Source organism: Bactrocera dorsalis, chromosome 5, assembly GCF_023373825.1.
Source record: "Bactrocera dorsalis isolate Fly_Bdor chromosome 5, ASM2337382v1, whole genome shotgun sequence".
NCBI classification, from domain to species: domain Eukaryota; kingdom Metazoa; phylum Arthropoda; class Insecta; order Diptera; family Tephritidae; genus Bactrocera; species Bactrocera dorsalis.
Genome location: NC_064307.1, coordinates 62,887,003 through 62,899,978, shown reverse-complemented (window position 1 = coordinate 62,899,978; position 12,976 = coordinate 62,887,003). Strand labels below are relative to the sequence as shown.

General features: G+C 37.1%; 4 protein-coding genes across 5 annotated transcripts; all 4 read left to right on the top strand.

The window, feature by feature from the left end:
- Positions 1-68: 68 nt before the first annotated feature.
- Positions 69-1,296, top strand: LOC125775335 (uncharacterized). Its single transcript, XM_049457215.1, has 3 exons — positions 69-345; positions 402-1,050; positions 1,110-1,296. Exons 1-3 carry the CDS (start codon positions 69-71, stop codon positions 1,291-1,293), a joined length of 1,110 nt encoding a protein of 369 aa, XP_049313172.1. The 3' UTR covers positions 1,294-1,296.
- A 596-nt stretch (positions 1,297-1,892) lies between these two features.
- Positions 1,893-4,385, top strand: LOC105224028 (glycerol-3-phosphate phosphatase). 2 transcript variants are annotated; one of them, XM_011201994.4, is made up of 4 exons: positions 1,893-2,027; positions 2,523-2,848; positions 3,443-4,091; positions 4,155-4,385. In XM_011201994.4, exons 2-4 carry the CDS (start codon positions 2,752-2,754, stop codon positions 4,330-4,332), a joined length of 924 nt encoding a protein of 307 aa, XP_011200296.1. In that variant the 5' UTR covers positions 1,893-2,027; positions 2,523-2,751; the 3' UTR covers positions 4,333-4,385. The 2 variants fall into 2 exon arrangements, with proteins under 2 accessions (XP_011200296.1, XP_011200297.1); XM_011201995.4 differs by lacking the exon at positions 1,893-2,027 and adding an exon at positions 2,090-2,405.
- A 31-nt stretch (positions 4,386-4,416) lies between these two features.
- Positions 4,417-6,263, top strand: LOC105224026 (glycerol-3-phosphate phosphatase). The gene is made up of 3 exons (XM_011201991.4): positions 4,417-5,099; positions 5,173-5,821; positions 5,905-6,263. The coding sequence occupies exons 1-3, from the start codon at positions 5,003-5,005 to the stop codon at positions 6,080-6,082; spliced, it is 924 nt and encodes a 307-aa protein (XP_011200293.2). The 5' UTR covers positions 4,417-5,002; the 3' UTR covers positions 6,083-6,263.
- A 3,940-nt stretch (positions 6,264-10,203) lies between these two features.
- LOC105224025 (glycerol-3-phosphate phosphatase-like) lies at positions 10,204-12,047 on the top strand. Its single transcript, XM_049457217.1, has 3 exons — positions 10,204-10,684; positions 10,931-11,588; positions 11,651-12,047. Exons 1-3 carry the CDS (start codon positions 10,588-10,590, stop codon positions 11,823-11,825), a joined length of 930 nt encoding a protein of 309 aa, XP_049313174.1. The 5' UTR covers positions 10,204-10,587; the 3' UTR covers positions 11,826-12,047.
- Positions 12,048-12,976: the final 929 nt, after the last annotated feature.

Here is a 12,976-nt window from a genome sequence, read left to right as displayed (position 1 = left end):
AATAAAAGTAAACAAATGAAGTTACAAAAAGGGCAATTTCAATATTAAAAAAATAGAAATTATTTTACATGAAAATATTGAAAAAAAAAATTTATAATTTTCAAAACAACATTATTGATGTTGATTTTATTATTATGAGTTTACTATCCCGTTTCGCTGATCTCATTTGTCATCTAAAAATTTGTCAAAATTTGCATTTTGATACGAGCAAACCTTTCTCAAGGCAAACTGAAAACACAACTAAGAAAACAATCGGAAAACAATGCACAAATTTATTGCTTCAACCAGCAACGGAGGTAAAGTCTTGGTTAAATTCATTCAATACGATCATAGCAGACGGCGAAGGTAAATTTCAAATAGTTATAGCCATTAACTGAACTATAAACTAAATTCACTTTCAGGTGTTCTCTGGATCTACGACAAACCAATACCGGGTGCAATTGATGCTCTAAACCAATTGAAAGCAAGCGGAAAGCAAATCTATGTTTGTACAAATAATTCCACACAAACGCGTCAACAACATACTTTTAAAGCAGAACGTTTGGGTCTCAATATACGTGAAAATGAGTTGCTTTGTACGGCGCATGCAACAGCGCAATATTTAAAAGATATGCAATTTCTTAAATATGCATATGTTATTGGCGCTGAAGCGCTCACCACCGAATTAGATGCGGCTGGTATAGTTTTACATAATGACAGCGGGCCAGACATAATGCATGAAGCAGTTGAAAAGTTTGCGACAGAATTCCGAAAGGAAGCGAATGTGGGTGCAGTCATTGTTGGTTATGACACACATTTCAGCTTTTGTAAGTTGGCTAAAGCTGTGACTTATTTGAAAAATCCGGACTGCTTATTCCTTGCCACCAATGTGGATGCAAGTTCATCTACAGGTGATATGGTGTTACCGGGCACAGGTAGTTTTGTTGCGGCTATTGAATATAGCACCGGTCGAAAGGCGTACGTTATTGGGAAACCTAGTGCAAATATGTGCATGCAATATATTGAAAACGGTCTGATACAACCAGAAAATACTCTAATGATAGGCGATAAGTACGTGCTAGCTTTTTTAAGTGATTTTTTTTTTGTTTACTTAATTTTTATGCGTTTAGCTACCAAACGGATATGCCATTTGGACGCAATCTTGGCTTTCAAACACTGCTAGTTGGTACGGGTACACATACGTGGAGTGATGTGTTGCACTTGAAGAAGTTGAACGGTAATTTGGTAAAGCATTTCATGCCAGATGCATATATACCGAAATTGGCCGATTTGAAATACTTCCTGCGTCGCTAAAATGTTAACTGCAAAACTCTTCATAAATAATCGCCAAATATGCGCTTTCATCGATTAACGATTACATTTTTTATAGCCAATTTGCCAAATAATTTGTTTAGAGAAAAGTGATGGGAAGCAAAAACTTATAAATCACAAGAAACGCAATGTCATTAAACACCAGAGAAGAGAGCGCTGTTAAATTTTAGCGGTGTATACGTCACTGTGAGCAATTTAACAATCTACAAATTTAAAACAAAATCATATGTATTTTTTGTAAGAAAATATAAAAATAGGTAAACTAACTTGTGTAATAAAAAGTTTCCCTTTCACTTTACTACAAATCAAAACGTAATTAAATTTCCCGAAAAAAATTAATAAAATGTAAAATTTCCACTCTTTCGCTTCTGTTTTATTTATGTACATAAGTATATACCAGTGTCAGAGAATGAATAAATCAGCTGTTACACAAACACCAAAAACAGTAGAAAAACGATGTTAAAAGTAACAACAAAATAAGTGCAATTTATTGCATTCTGCTGATTTTGCATTTCCTTGAATTATAAAAAGAAAAAAATTAAATTTGTGCTCAATTTTTGTCTCTTTCTGCGCGTAAATAGTGAAATTTGATGAATGGAGCAAAAGCAAGTGGAAAAGCTGAAAACGCAAACGTCAATGTCAAACAGATACGCGGGCTATTGAAGAAAACGTTTCCTTATCACTGCCAGAGGGAGGTGCGCTGAACTCTTGGATGAGTAAGTTAATTTGTGAAATTCAAGAGCAACTTAGAGTTGTCAGCAAATTCAAATAGCATTGCGTAAAGTACAGCGGCAAAGAGCAAACGTAATACACCAAAAAAGTTTAGTTCTTTGTTGTAGAGGCAAAAGTGGTGCAGACGGGGCCATACATAATTGTAGAAAATCGATAAGTGGTTTTGTCACAGCAACGCACGTGTTGAGGAGCCAGACATTGGACTGACATTGTCACATATGTATAGTACATAAATGGTTTAAGTGCAGCGCGTTATGGAGCAGGCGTGAGAGAGCCAATCACTTGTGATTGTCTGACTCACCAAACATTTGGAAACCGAAATGCGCCACTTTTATCGCTGTGTTCTCTGCCAATTGCTATTGGTGTGTTCTGCTTCTTCAAACGTGATCGTGAATGGCAAAAGAGCAAAATAAAATTTATACATTATTTTTTCTCAAAAAAAAAAAAGCTAAAGCAATAAATATTTTGCCTCCCAATAGAAACTGTTTGCGGCAGATTTAGTGGTGGAAGCGAAAGTGGCGACAGTAGTAGCGGTAATATTGGCAGTCAATAGAACAGTCAACGCAGTGTATTCTACGCCTGTGGTTGTGTGCATTTAGTACAGTGGACACGCAAAGGATTAATAATTGTACGTCAGTTTAGCGACGCTTATATACTAGCAATACGGGTAACAGAGGCTATAGCGTACTTAGTAAACACTATACAAATATGTACAAACAAACTTGTACGAATCTGCTGGAGCAACCGCCGGAGAAGGTCAAGGAATGGCTGAACGGTTTCGACGCTGTCATCACCGATTGCGATGGTAAGTGAATTAAAATATACATATAACGTTAGAACACATAAATAACGTAATGCCGAACATAGCAAAGTGCAAAAAGTTTTGACCTTAAAGGTCACTTGGTTGAGTGTTTCACAATTTCATTGCGATAAGTGTTTTGTGCGGCATATGTATATGGATTTGCGTTGAGTACTTATAAACTATGAGGCAACATTGCGTAATTCGTATTGGTAGCGGTATCCTAAACTTTTTTATAATGTATGCTGCGGAAATTTTCGCGTGCGTTTTGTTGACGTACCAACAATCAATTCATATATGTACATATGTATATATGTACGTGAAATGTGTAGTGACGCCAAATGTATGTATGTACATACTATTCACATTGATAATGTGGTCAAGGTGTCGTATTAGAGCATTGACAATGTCACGGTTGCAAATTCTTAATGACAGTATACATACATACTGGTTAACTGGAACTAACAATCGCTTTATGTGTGTGTATGTATTAATGCATATAAAGTTTCTTGTCTTATAAAAGTAATGAGTCGGCATTCTAGTGCAGTGTGACTTTTGATTTTTATTTTACTAATTATGTACCCACTTTCTACCGCCTAGGTGTGCTATGGGTTTACAGCAATGTCATCGAAGGTGCTGTGGATACAATGAATCGTTTTAAAACGATTGGTAAAAAGATATTCTTTTGTACCAATAACTCCACCAAAACACGCCAACAGCTGCTTGAGAAATCGCACAGCATGGGCTTCGACATCACAGCCGACGGCATGATCTCTTCAGCGCATTCAACCGCTGCATACCTGAAGGCGCGCAATTTCCAGAAGAAAGTGTATGTGATAGGCGCCGGCGGTATAACGGGCGAACTGGATGCTGTGGGCATTAAGCATAGCGATGTGGGTCCCGATGTAATGACCAGCACATTGGCCGATTATCTGGCGACCAGCTTTAGTAAGGATCCCGAAATTGGCGCTGTGGTTGTGGGTTTCGATGAACACTTTAGTTTTTGCAAAATGATCAAAGCCGCTTCGTATTTGGACAATCCGGAGTGTCTGTTCATTGCAACAAACACCGATGAACGCTTTCCGATGCCCGGCATGGTGATACCCGGTTCAGGTAGTTTTGTGCGCGCAGTGCAGACATGTGCCGAACGTGAACCCTTTGTAATTGGCAAACCAAATCCAAGCATTTGTGAGTGGTTGATAAATGAGGGTACAATTGATCCGGCGCGTACACTAATGATTGGTGATCGGTGAGTGTTGCATGTGGTGTTATGTGTATTACATTTGCTGATGATACTGTTATTTGCTTTTAGCTGCAACACCGATATACTGTTGGGCTATAATTGCGGTTTCCAAACGCTGCTTGTCGGCACCGGCATACACAAGCTGAACGATGTGGAGGCGTGGAAGCAATCGGATGATCCCGAACAGAAGAAACTAATACCCGATGTCTTTTTGCCCAAATTGGGCGATTTGCTGCCATTTATGTAGTGTTAGTTTTAGACAATAACATAAATATGAAATCAATCCCCACAACTGCCGGTTCTAAGTTACCGGTCAAGGGCTGTAAAACAAAAAAAAAAGAAAACAATGTAATAACAATAACAAGCACTAAACGAAAGCAAAAACTAAAACCGAAGCAGAAACACACAACATTGCTACAAATATATATATGTATGTTATACTTTACCTTTATTTGGTATTATAATTAGTAAATATTCTTTTAATATGACAACCATTTAGCTAACCTAAACTTATACGCTAACAATTTTTAATACATTTGTATGTGTACACCAAAATATTTTTTAATTATAGTTGTGTATTGATGTTATTTGCATTGCTGTCCGACAATGTTCTTTTGTACAAATGGTGTTATGAAAGGTCGAGTGTGAAAAATTGTGAATAAACTAAAAAGTTAAATAATAACAAGATTTCTAAAATAACAAATTTCATGTGATATGCGCTTATCACAAACCAGATCGAAAAGGGTTAAAAGGGCATCACGGCTCCAGACTATGTATATACGGTGAATTTATTCCCTTATAAAAACCGTTGGAGGTTCAGAAACGTTTTAGACACAAAAGCCGTTGCAAGTTGTAAATAAGCTTAAGCGCGCCTATTAACGTGAATTTTCCCCAAGTAACAGTTTAGAAACGCAAATATGTATCAAGGAAGTTGTGTAAATCTGTTGGAGCAGCCTTTGGAGCAGGTGCGTCAATGGCTAGACAGTTTCGATACCATTATTAGTGATTGTGATGGTGAGTACAGCACATTCGCCACACGGCCTTAAAATACACAAAACTGTAATTTAAATTATCCTTTCGATGCCAGGTGTTATTTGGCTGGGCGATAATGTGATTGAAGGCGTCGCGGAAACTATGCGCCAACTCAAACGTTTGGGCAAACAAATTTACCTGTGCACGAATAATTCCACGCGTACGCGTCAACAGTTATACGAGAAAGCGCACAACATGGGTTTCGACATTAGCGCCGATCGTATTATATCCTCGTCCTATGCCACTGCCGCCTACCTAAAAGCGCGTAACTTCCAGCGCAAAGTATACGTTATAGGCACCGCAGGCATAACGGACGAACTGAAGGCGGTGGGCATTAAGCACACTGAAGTGGGACCAGATGTTATGTCTGGCCGGCTGACGGCATATATACAGTCCGGTTTGCGTAGGGAAACGGATATTGGCGCGGTGGTTGTGGGTTTCGATGTGCACTTCAGTTTTTGTAAAATGATTAAGGCTTCAGTGTATCTGTCGGATCCAAAGTGTCTATTTATCGCTACGAATACGGATGAACGCTTCCCAATAACTGGCATGGTGATACCCGATGCGGGCAGTATTGTGCGCACCGTGCAGACGTGTACGGCACGCGAACCTATTGTGATTGGCAAACCGAATCGCAGCATTTGCGAGTGGCTAATTAAGAATGGCAGCATTAAGCCAGCGCGCACGCTTATGATCGGCGATTGGTGAGTGGTTACGTGGCGGGTTTTGAAATCTCAGTAAAATTACTAATTTGATGTGATTATTAATTTTTATTTACAATTTTTAGTTGTGGCAGTGACATAGTGCTGGGCCACAATTGCGGTTTCAAGACGTTGCTTGTCGGCACTGGTGTCAATCAGCTGAGCGATGTGCATATTTGGCAGAAATCTAGTGACCCGGAGCACAAAAAACTCATACCAGATGTATATTTGCCGAGACTTGCTGATTTGCTGGCGCTTATTTAAACGCAATCATGAGCAAAATATGTTTTTAGAATTATTATTAACTTGTTATATTATATATATGTATTTACTTTTTGCATGCTTTTATATGTATTATATGAAATTAATAGGTGACTATTAGCAGCATAACCGTATAAATAACTGTAAAAAACATTTTTTATGAACTATATATGTATGTATATACCTCAAAAGATCAAAAAAAAATTATGGAGTTTATATAATTTTGTTTATATTTTTTTGAGGTTATATAAAATATGTACATTTGTATATGTATATGTACATTATAGTTGAGTTGAAAGTTTATATAAGTTAAAATTATGACATTAAATACTTTAGAGATTAATATTTTTCTAATTTTTTATGTATGTATGTATGTACACAAAATTGTATTTTTTTTCAAAGTTGTTGAACAACAAACTGTATAGTACATGTGTTTATGTATGTAGGTCTTTGGAATGCGGCTGGCTTGACATTCCGTGACTAAAAACATGTAAATCGCACAAGATTGTCGCGTGAATAATATTTAATTTTAACTTATACAAAAATATGTATATATGTATTTGTTTAAATTTCCAGAACAAAATAATAAATAATAGTGAAAACAAGTTTGAATATTTATTTTTTTTAGGCCGACAATTTATAAAAAATTTTATATATATATTGTTTAAGAACTTAAAACAGAAAATAATATTAAAAAATTTCATTTAATAAAATATTTTGCAAAACAAAATCTATTATAGATGGTATATACAAATGTACTGTCTAACAATACATAAAATAGAAAAAAAATTGAAAAATGTAATTTAATAAAATATTTATAAAGCAAAATAAATGCTGTACATACCTACTTCTGTTGTTTTTCCAATCACAAAATCAAAAAAATATAAAAAAACATATATGTACATATGCATGTACATACATATATGTACATATGTAAGTTTGTATATTTAGCATATATGTACATATGTATGTAAGTTATTATTGATTGATTTCCGCAACCATTTATTGTGAGAAATTCGAATTTAATTATTTTTAAACAAAAATATGTATGTATGTATGTACGTTTGGCGCAGGTGATTGCATCAACTAATTTCTAAGCAATTAATCATTAGTATGAACGGAAAACAAAGTAATCAGTTAAAAAAGATTAGGTCTTACAATTGTTATTTTGATTTGAGAACCTTTAGAAATTTTTCCTTTTCTAGAATAATAAAAACAAGCAGCAGTAGGGGCTAGCATTAGCAAATTGTTGGGCTGTTGTCAATCACTTTATCGCAATAAAATTAATTGACGTGTAAGATGTTTACATGTACATATGTATGTATATACTTATAAAATATATTTTGTTTAAATATGAAACAAGAAAAGACCGGTTACAAGTTATAATACCCTTCACAAAAAAAGTTTTCCATACAAAAACTTAATTTTGATCGATCAGTTTGTATGACAGCTATATGTTAAAGTTATCCGATTTGAACAATTTGTTCGGAGATTATAGCGGTACCTTGGATAAAACTCCGTGCCGAATTTCGTGAAGATATCTTCTCAAATAAAAAAGTTTTCCATACAATGTATGTTGTATGGCAGCTATATGTTAAAGTGATCCGATCAGCACAATTTTTTCGGGTATTGTATAAAAATTTTGAACAATAATCCATGCCGAATTTCGTGAACACATCTTCTAAAATAAAAAAGTTTTTCATACAAGAACTTGATTTTGATCGATCAGTTTGTATGGCAACTATGTGTTATAGTTATCCGATTTGAACAATTTATTCGAATATTATAGCGGTACCATGGACAAAACTCCGTGCCGAATTTCGTGAAGATATCTTCTAAAATAAAAAATTTTTCCATACAAGAACTTGATTTTGATTTCTCAGTTTGTATGACAGCTATATGCTATAGTGGTTCGATCTGCAAAATTTATTCGGAAATAGTAGAGTAAACCTGAAAAATAATCCATGCCAATTTTCGTGAAAAGATCTTCTCAAATAATAAAGTTTACCATACAAGAACTTGATTGTGATCGATCTGTTTGTATGACAGCTATATGTTAAAGTGATCCGATCATCACAATTTTTTCGGGTATTGTATAAAAATCTTGAACAATAATCCATGCCGAATTTCGTGAAAATATCTTCGAAAATAAAAAAGTTTTCTATACAAGAACTTGATTTTGGTGGATATCGGTGGAACCGTCAAATGAGCAAAATATTATAAAAAAAAAAATAAATATATAAAAAATATATTTTATAGGGTCTCCGACATTTTCTTCTGACTGTTACAAACATCGTGGCAAATTTTGTTCAGGGTATAATTACTTTTACTTATAAAAATCTACTGGGGTCTACTACGAAGGCAAATATATTTATTTGCATACATACATACATATACATATGTTTATATATACAATATTTCCTTTAATACTGACTCATAATCGGCTATGTAAATAAATATAAACACGTCTAACGGCAAAAACTTGTTTATTCAAATGTCGGCAGTTGCTTATCACAGAGACATGACGACAGTTTTCTATCAACTTGCGGCAGCATTTCGGAATCTCACGTAGTCCATTCAGTTGAATATGGATCGCAAGGAATGGTTGTTATCGTAGCTTGCGGCTTTCATTTCCAACACAACGCCTGATGCATATATCATGTTATTGTTGTAGTTGTTAATAATCCTCTATAATTTTAATTGGATGCTGTCGAGTGGCTAGTTCTTCGGTGCACAAAAATCTCGGCTCGGTATGGATACATAGATGCGACTGTCTTAGACGCGGGGGGAAGTCATAATGAACCCATTGGTGTTGTATAAATAGTTTCTTACAGAGTTTCCTCCAGCATAAACAGAGATCACACAGGAAATAGGAAGCGTACACTAAACTTTGTAGGGTCCGTTCCGGAAATGCAGACCCGACCGTTTTGGGAATGTTGGTGAAGTGATAATGGATACATTAATGTCGTGAAAGGCGAGCACAGTCATTACAGTTCTGTTCCTCATTAAAGATAATCCACACAGGTAATAAGAAACCTATACTACCTACAATTAGGGTCGTATGTCGGCAATAGCGTGCCAAATATTATCTTCCTTTCAATCGTTTCGGACAAGCGACTTCACATAGCTTCACAAAAATAGTCCAGTGGTGTTAACTCGCGCGATCTTTGAGGTCACGCCACAGATCCACGCCGCGAGACAATGCGGAGCTATATTCAAACAAATGATTGTTTCTGTTGGCTGTGCGCCATGTAGCGTCATCTTGTTGGAACAAAAGGTCGTCCAGATCAATATTCTCCAATTTAGGCACGAAAAAGTCATTAAACATGGCGTTATAGCGTTCCTCATGAATATAGCTTTATGGCTGGCATCATTTTTGATTAAATATGGATTGATGTACCCATTCAAACCAAAAGTGCAGAAGAAAATTTCCTTCGTGAATTTCGGGATCGGTGACCATCTTCTCTTGAACTGATTCACCGAACTTGAGACACGCTTGATGGAGGTTCGGCTGCAATTCTTGCTCAAATTTGATTTTGTAAGCCCTCAAGCCAAGATCTTTCAGCAAAATTTTCCATAAAGTGGTTAGCACAGCTCCAATTGTTGGACGCGATGGCAGCAGAACTCATGTGGGTCTTCTTCAATACTCTGACACACAGCAGTACTAACCGGAGACCCGGTGCGCACTGTATGGTGTGTCTGACGATGAGGATAAGGTGTGTCTTAGGACGCGCATTTTCCACTACAGCAAACGTGAAGCGAAACAGATCCATAGTTGCTCGGATTGCCAACTCTGCTGGGTGAATATGTCGACCGAATATCGGACACAGCGTGCGTTGAGTCGCGCGAACCGAAGCATTATATTGGTAGTAAATTTGCTCTATTTACAAAAGTTGTTCCAGAGTTAGTCTGTTCATTAAACGATTTGACAAAGTTAACAGAGTATATATTAAGTAGCAGTTGCCAAAAAGACCAACTCCGGAAACCGCACGTCTAAAAAAACAGCCGTTAAATTGAAAACATAAGAAAGTCTCCAAACCTCTTTTAAATCATTGTCATATTGACCAACCTAAACTGTTCACTTTCCATAAATTATTCCGTTTATGTTTAGCAGCGTCTTTCAGCTGTTTCCAGAACCGCTTGATCGTACTTTTCTTTACTTTCTACAAACTACGAAAGAGAGAAATATAGATTGTAACACCAAATCTAACATTGATTATGTTCTTGAGTAGTCCAATGACATAACATGCCTACTTGGACACAATGGGGGAGAGCAAGGTCTCTCTACTTTGTGTTCAAAAAGTCACAGAAGCGGCAGCTGGTCTCTCTTCGATTAGTTATCATTTCTTCTGTAACTGCTGCGGGTCTTTTATGAACATTTGTGGCACGTAATTCCACGCTTGTGCTGGAGATAGCGTAGATTATTAAAAGTAGAGTCGATAAGAAAATATTTGATTAGTTAAAAGTTATATTTAATAAATAATAAAAAGAACGAGCAAATAATAAAAATGCACAAAAGTCAGCCTACGAATTTGGCAGAGCTAACAAAAGCCGAAATTGTTGTATGGCTCAACAGTTTCGATACGGTGCTCACGGATTGCGATGGTGAGTGCGGATGGAAGAGTTTTTTTTGTTGATTTCATTACGAGTATTTGCACAGCGCAAGCAAAAAGCGTGCGATAGTAAAAGTGCTGAGCGCTTTGTGTTGAGCGACGAAGAAGTGCTGAGTAAGCGAGAGCTTGCTGTTTGCGCTACTTGCTCTTCAAAAACGTTAGCAAGCTAAAATGCTCCGTCGCATTTGATTATTTCACTTTCGCTTGATAAATTTATACTCTTAACACACATACATAGGTGTGCTGTGGCATGAAGGCGTCGCCATAGACGGTGTACCCGAAGCTATTGCATTACTCAAAACGCTCGGCAAAGAAGTGTATTTTGTCACCAACAATGGCATCAAAACCAGTCGTGAAATCTGGCAGACAGCCACCACGATCGGCTACGATATAGACGAATCCCGCATTTTGGCGCCTATAAAGGCAATTGCTGACTATCTGCAGGCGCGTAATTTTTACAAGAAAGTCTATGTAGTAGGCTCGGAAGCCATAAGTAACGGCTTAGCTGCAGTGGGTATTGAAAGTTTCGGCTCCGGCCCCGAAGTACTACAGGGTAAACTAAATGACTATCTGGCACAGCAAGTGGCCACTCAAGAGACTGATGATGTGGGTGCTGTGGTTGTGGGCTTCGATGAACATTTCACATTCGCAAAAATGTTGAAAGCCTCCAATTATATTTGCTCGAATTCGGAATGCCTCTTCATGACCACCAATCTGGATACGGTACATCGTTATCCCGCATTTCGTATACCTGGTACTGGTGCGCTTTTGGCCGGCTTGGAGACATGTGTGGAACGTAAAGCTTTGCAGTTTGGCAAACCGAATCCGGAGATTTGTCAGCAACTAATCAAGTCGGGGAAAGTGGTGCCAGCGCGTACGCTCATGATCGGCGATGTGTAAGTGGAGACGTAATAAAAAACACGTTGAAATACAATTTGTTATAAATATATCTTTTCAGTTGCAAGGTCGATGTCTTATTTGGTCATAATTGCGGTTTCCAGACTCTGCTTGTGGGCACAGGCCATAATAGTGTGCATGAATTGAACGAGGTGCTGCAGCAGCCGAGCGAAAATCCAGGTTTTATACCCGATTTCTTCGTGCCTTCACTGGCTGATATAAAGAAGCTTATTTAGGAATATAGGAGGGAATTTATTTAAAGCGGAACTGTTCGATTTGATCAGAGCTTGTGTGAGAAAGTGGTCTTGGAGTATGGCAGCGTCTCCTGAAACGTGTTTGCTATTAGTGTTTATATTTCTAATACAATTATTGATTTGGCTTTCTCGGAAATTTTTCAGCTTTTGAAAAAAATAATAAAGACATTATAATGGAAGTGAAATTGTATAAAGTTAAATAAAGACTTTTTATTTTAGTTACGAAAAGGTGATCCATTTCGAAGTTCCTTACTTTTTTTTTAAGAAAAAACACGGAAGCTTCAAATTTATTGAATAATGTCTTTATCATTCGAAAGAACATTATTTGGGTTGAGTTTATCCCTTTCAAATGTTGACTGCGGTCCATTGGTTGAGTCCAATTTTCGATGACTCGTTCGAGCATTGCGTCTGGTAACACGCGTGATGTTCCAATACCTGAACCGAGGCGGGATCGTCCGCTCAGTTTTAAGACTTTAAATATCCCCACAAGAAAAAGTCCAACGGTGTGATATAAGACGGCCTTGGTGGCCAATCGATCGGCTCAAAACGTGAAATTATCTGCTCAGCAAAGTGTTCTTTCAATAAATCCATTGATTCATGCGATATGAAGGAAGTAGAGTCGTCTTGTTGGAGTCAAATGTTGCCGAGATCAGGAACTTCAATTTCAGGTATCAAATAGTTGGTTATCATGGCGCGACAACGGTCGTCATTGACGATTACGTTCTCACCGCCATATTTTTTGAAGAAATATGGACCGATGATTCCAGCGGCCCACAAACCACATCAAACCGTCTTTTTTTCTGAATGAAATGGTAGCTCATATATCTTTTCATGTGGCTCTTCGTCCCAAATGCGGCAACTTTGCTTGTTTACATGCATACTGAGCCAGAAATGGGCCTCATCGCTGAACAAAATTTGGCTCGAAAACGTCGGATCTTCTTGGAACTTGTCAAGAGTCCGTAGAAAAAAAGTCTTACTACCATATATTTGGAACTTTTATTTCCATCATCCACAAGTTTTGCTTGCTGGGCTTTAACAGCTATGAAAGTTCTAAGTAAATAAATCTTGGTTTTATTAGTTGAATTATGTAAACTCGCTGTCAACTCATAATGATCGGCTTTCACAGTGGCAGT

What these genes read in the sequence shown, in the direction of transcription:
- LOC105224026 (XM_011201991.4), top strand. Translation starts at nt 5,003, where the DNA reads ATGTATCAAGGAAGTTGTGTAAATCTGTTGGAGCAGCCTTTGGAGCAG. An exon ending in CATTATTAGTGATTGTGATG is followed by an intron (nt 5,100 to 5,172) that starts GTGAGTACAGCA and finishes TTTCGATGCCAG; the next exon opens with GTGTTATTTGGCTGGGCGAT. An exon ending in ACGCTTATGATCGGCGATTG is followed by an intron (nt 5,822 to 5,904) that starts GTGAGTGGTTAC and finishes TACAATTTTTAG; the next exon opens with TTGTGGCAGTGACATAGTGC.
- LOC105224028 (XM_011201994.4), top strand. Translation starts at nt 2,752, where the DNA reads ATGTACAAACAAACTTGTACGAATCTGCTGGAGCAACCGCCGGAGAAG. An exon ending in TGTCATCACCGATTGCGATG is followed by an intron (nt 2,849 to 3,442) that starts GTAAGTGAATTA and finishes TCTACCGCCTAG; the next exon opens with GTGTGCTATGGGTTTACAGC. An exon ending in ACACTAATGATTGGTGATCG is followed by an intron (nt 4,092 to 4,154) that starts GTGAGTGTTGCA and finishes ATTTGCTTTTAG; the next exon opens with CTGCAACACCGATATACTGT.
- LOC105224025 (XM_049457217.1), top strand. Translation starts at nt 10,588, where the DNA reads ATGCACAAAAGTCAGCCTACGAATTTGGCAGAGCTAACAAAAGCCGAA. An exon ending in GGTGCTCACGGATTGCGATG is followed by an intron (nt 10,685 to 10,930) that starts GTGAGTGCGGAT and finishes ACACATACATAG; the next exon opens with GTGTGCTGTGGCATGAAGGC. An exon ending in ACGCTCATGATCGGCGATGT is followed by an intron (nt 11,589 to 11,650) that starts GTAAGTGGAGAC and finishes ATATCTTTTCAG; the next exon opens with TTGCAAGGTCGATGTCTTAT.
- LOC125775335 (XM_049457215.1), top strand. Translation starts at nt 69, where the DNA reads ATGAAAATATTGAAAAAAAAAATTTATAATTTTCAAAACAACATTATT. An exon ending in GATCATAGCAGACGGCGAAG is followed by an intron (nt 346 to 401) that starts GTAAATTTCAAA and finishes ATTCACTTTCAG; the next exon opens with GTGTTCTCTGGATCTACGAC. An exon ending in ACTCTAATGATAGGCGATAA is followed by an intron (nt 1,051 to 1,109) that starts GTACGTGCTAGC and finishes TTATGCGTTTAG; the next exon opens with CTACCAAACGGATATGCCAT.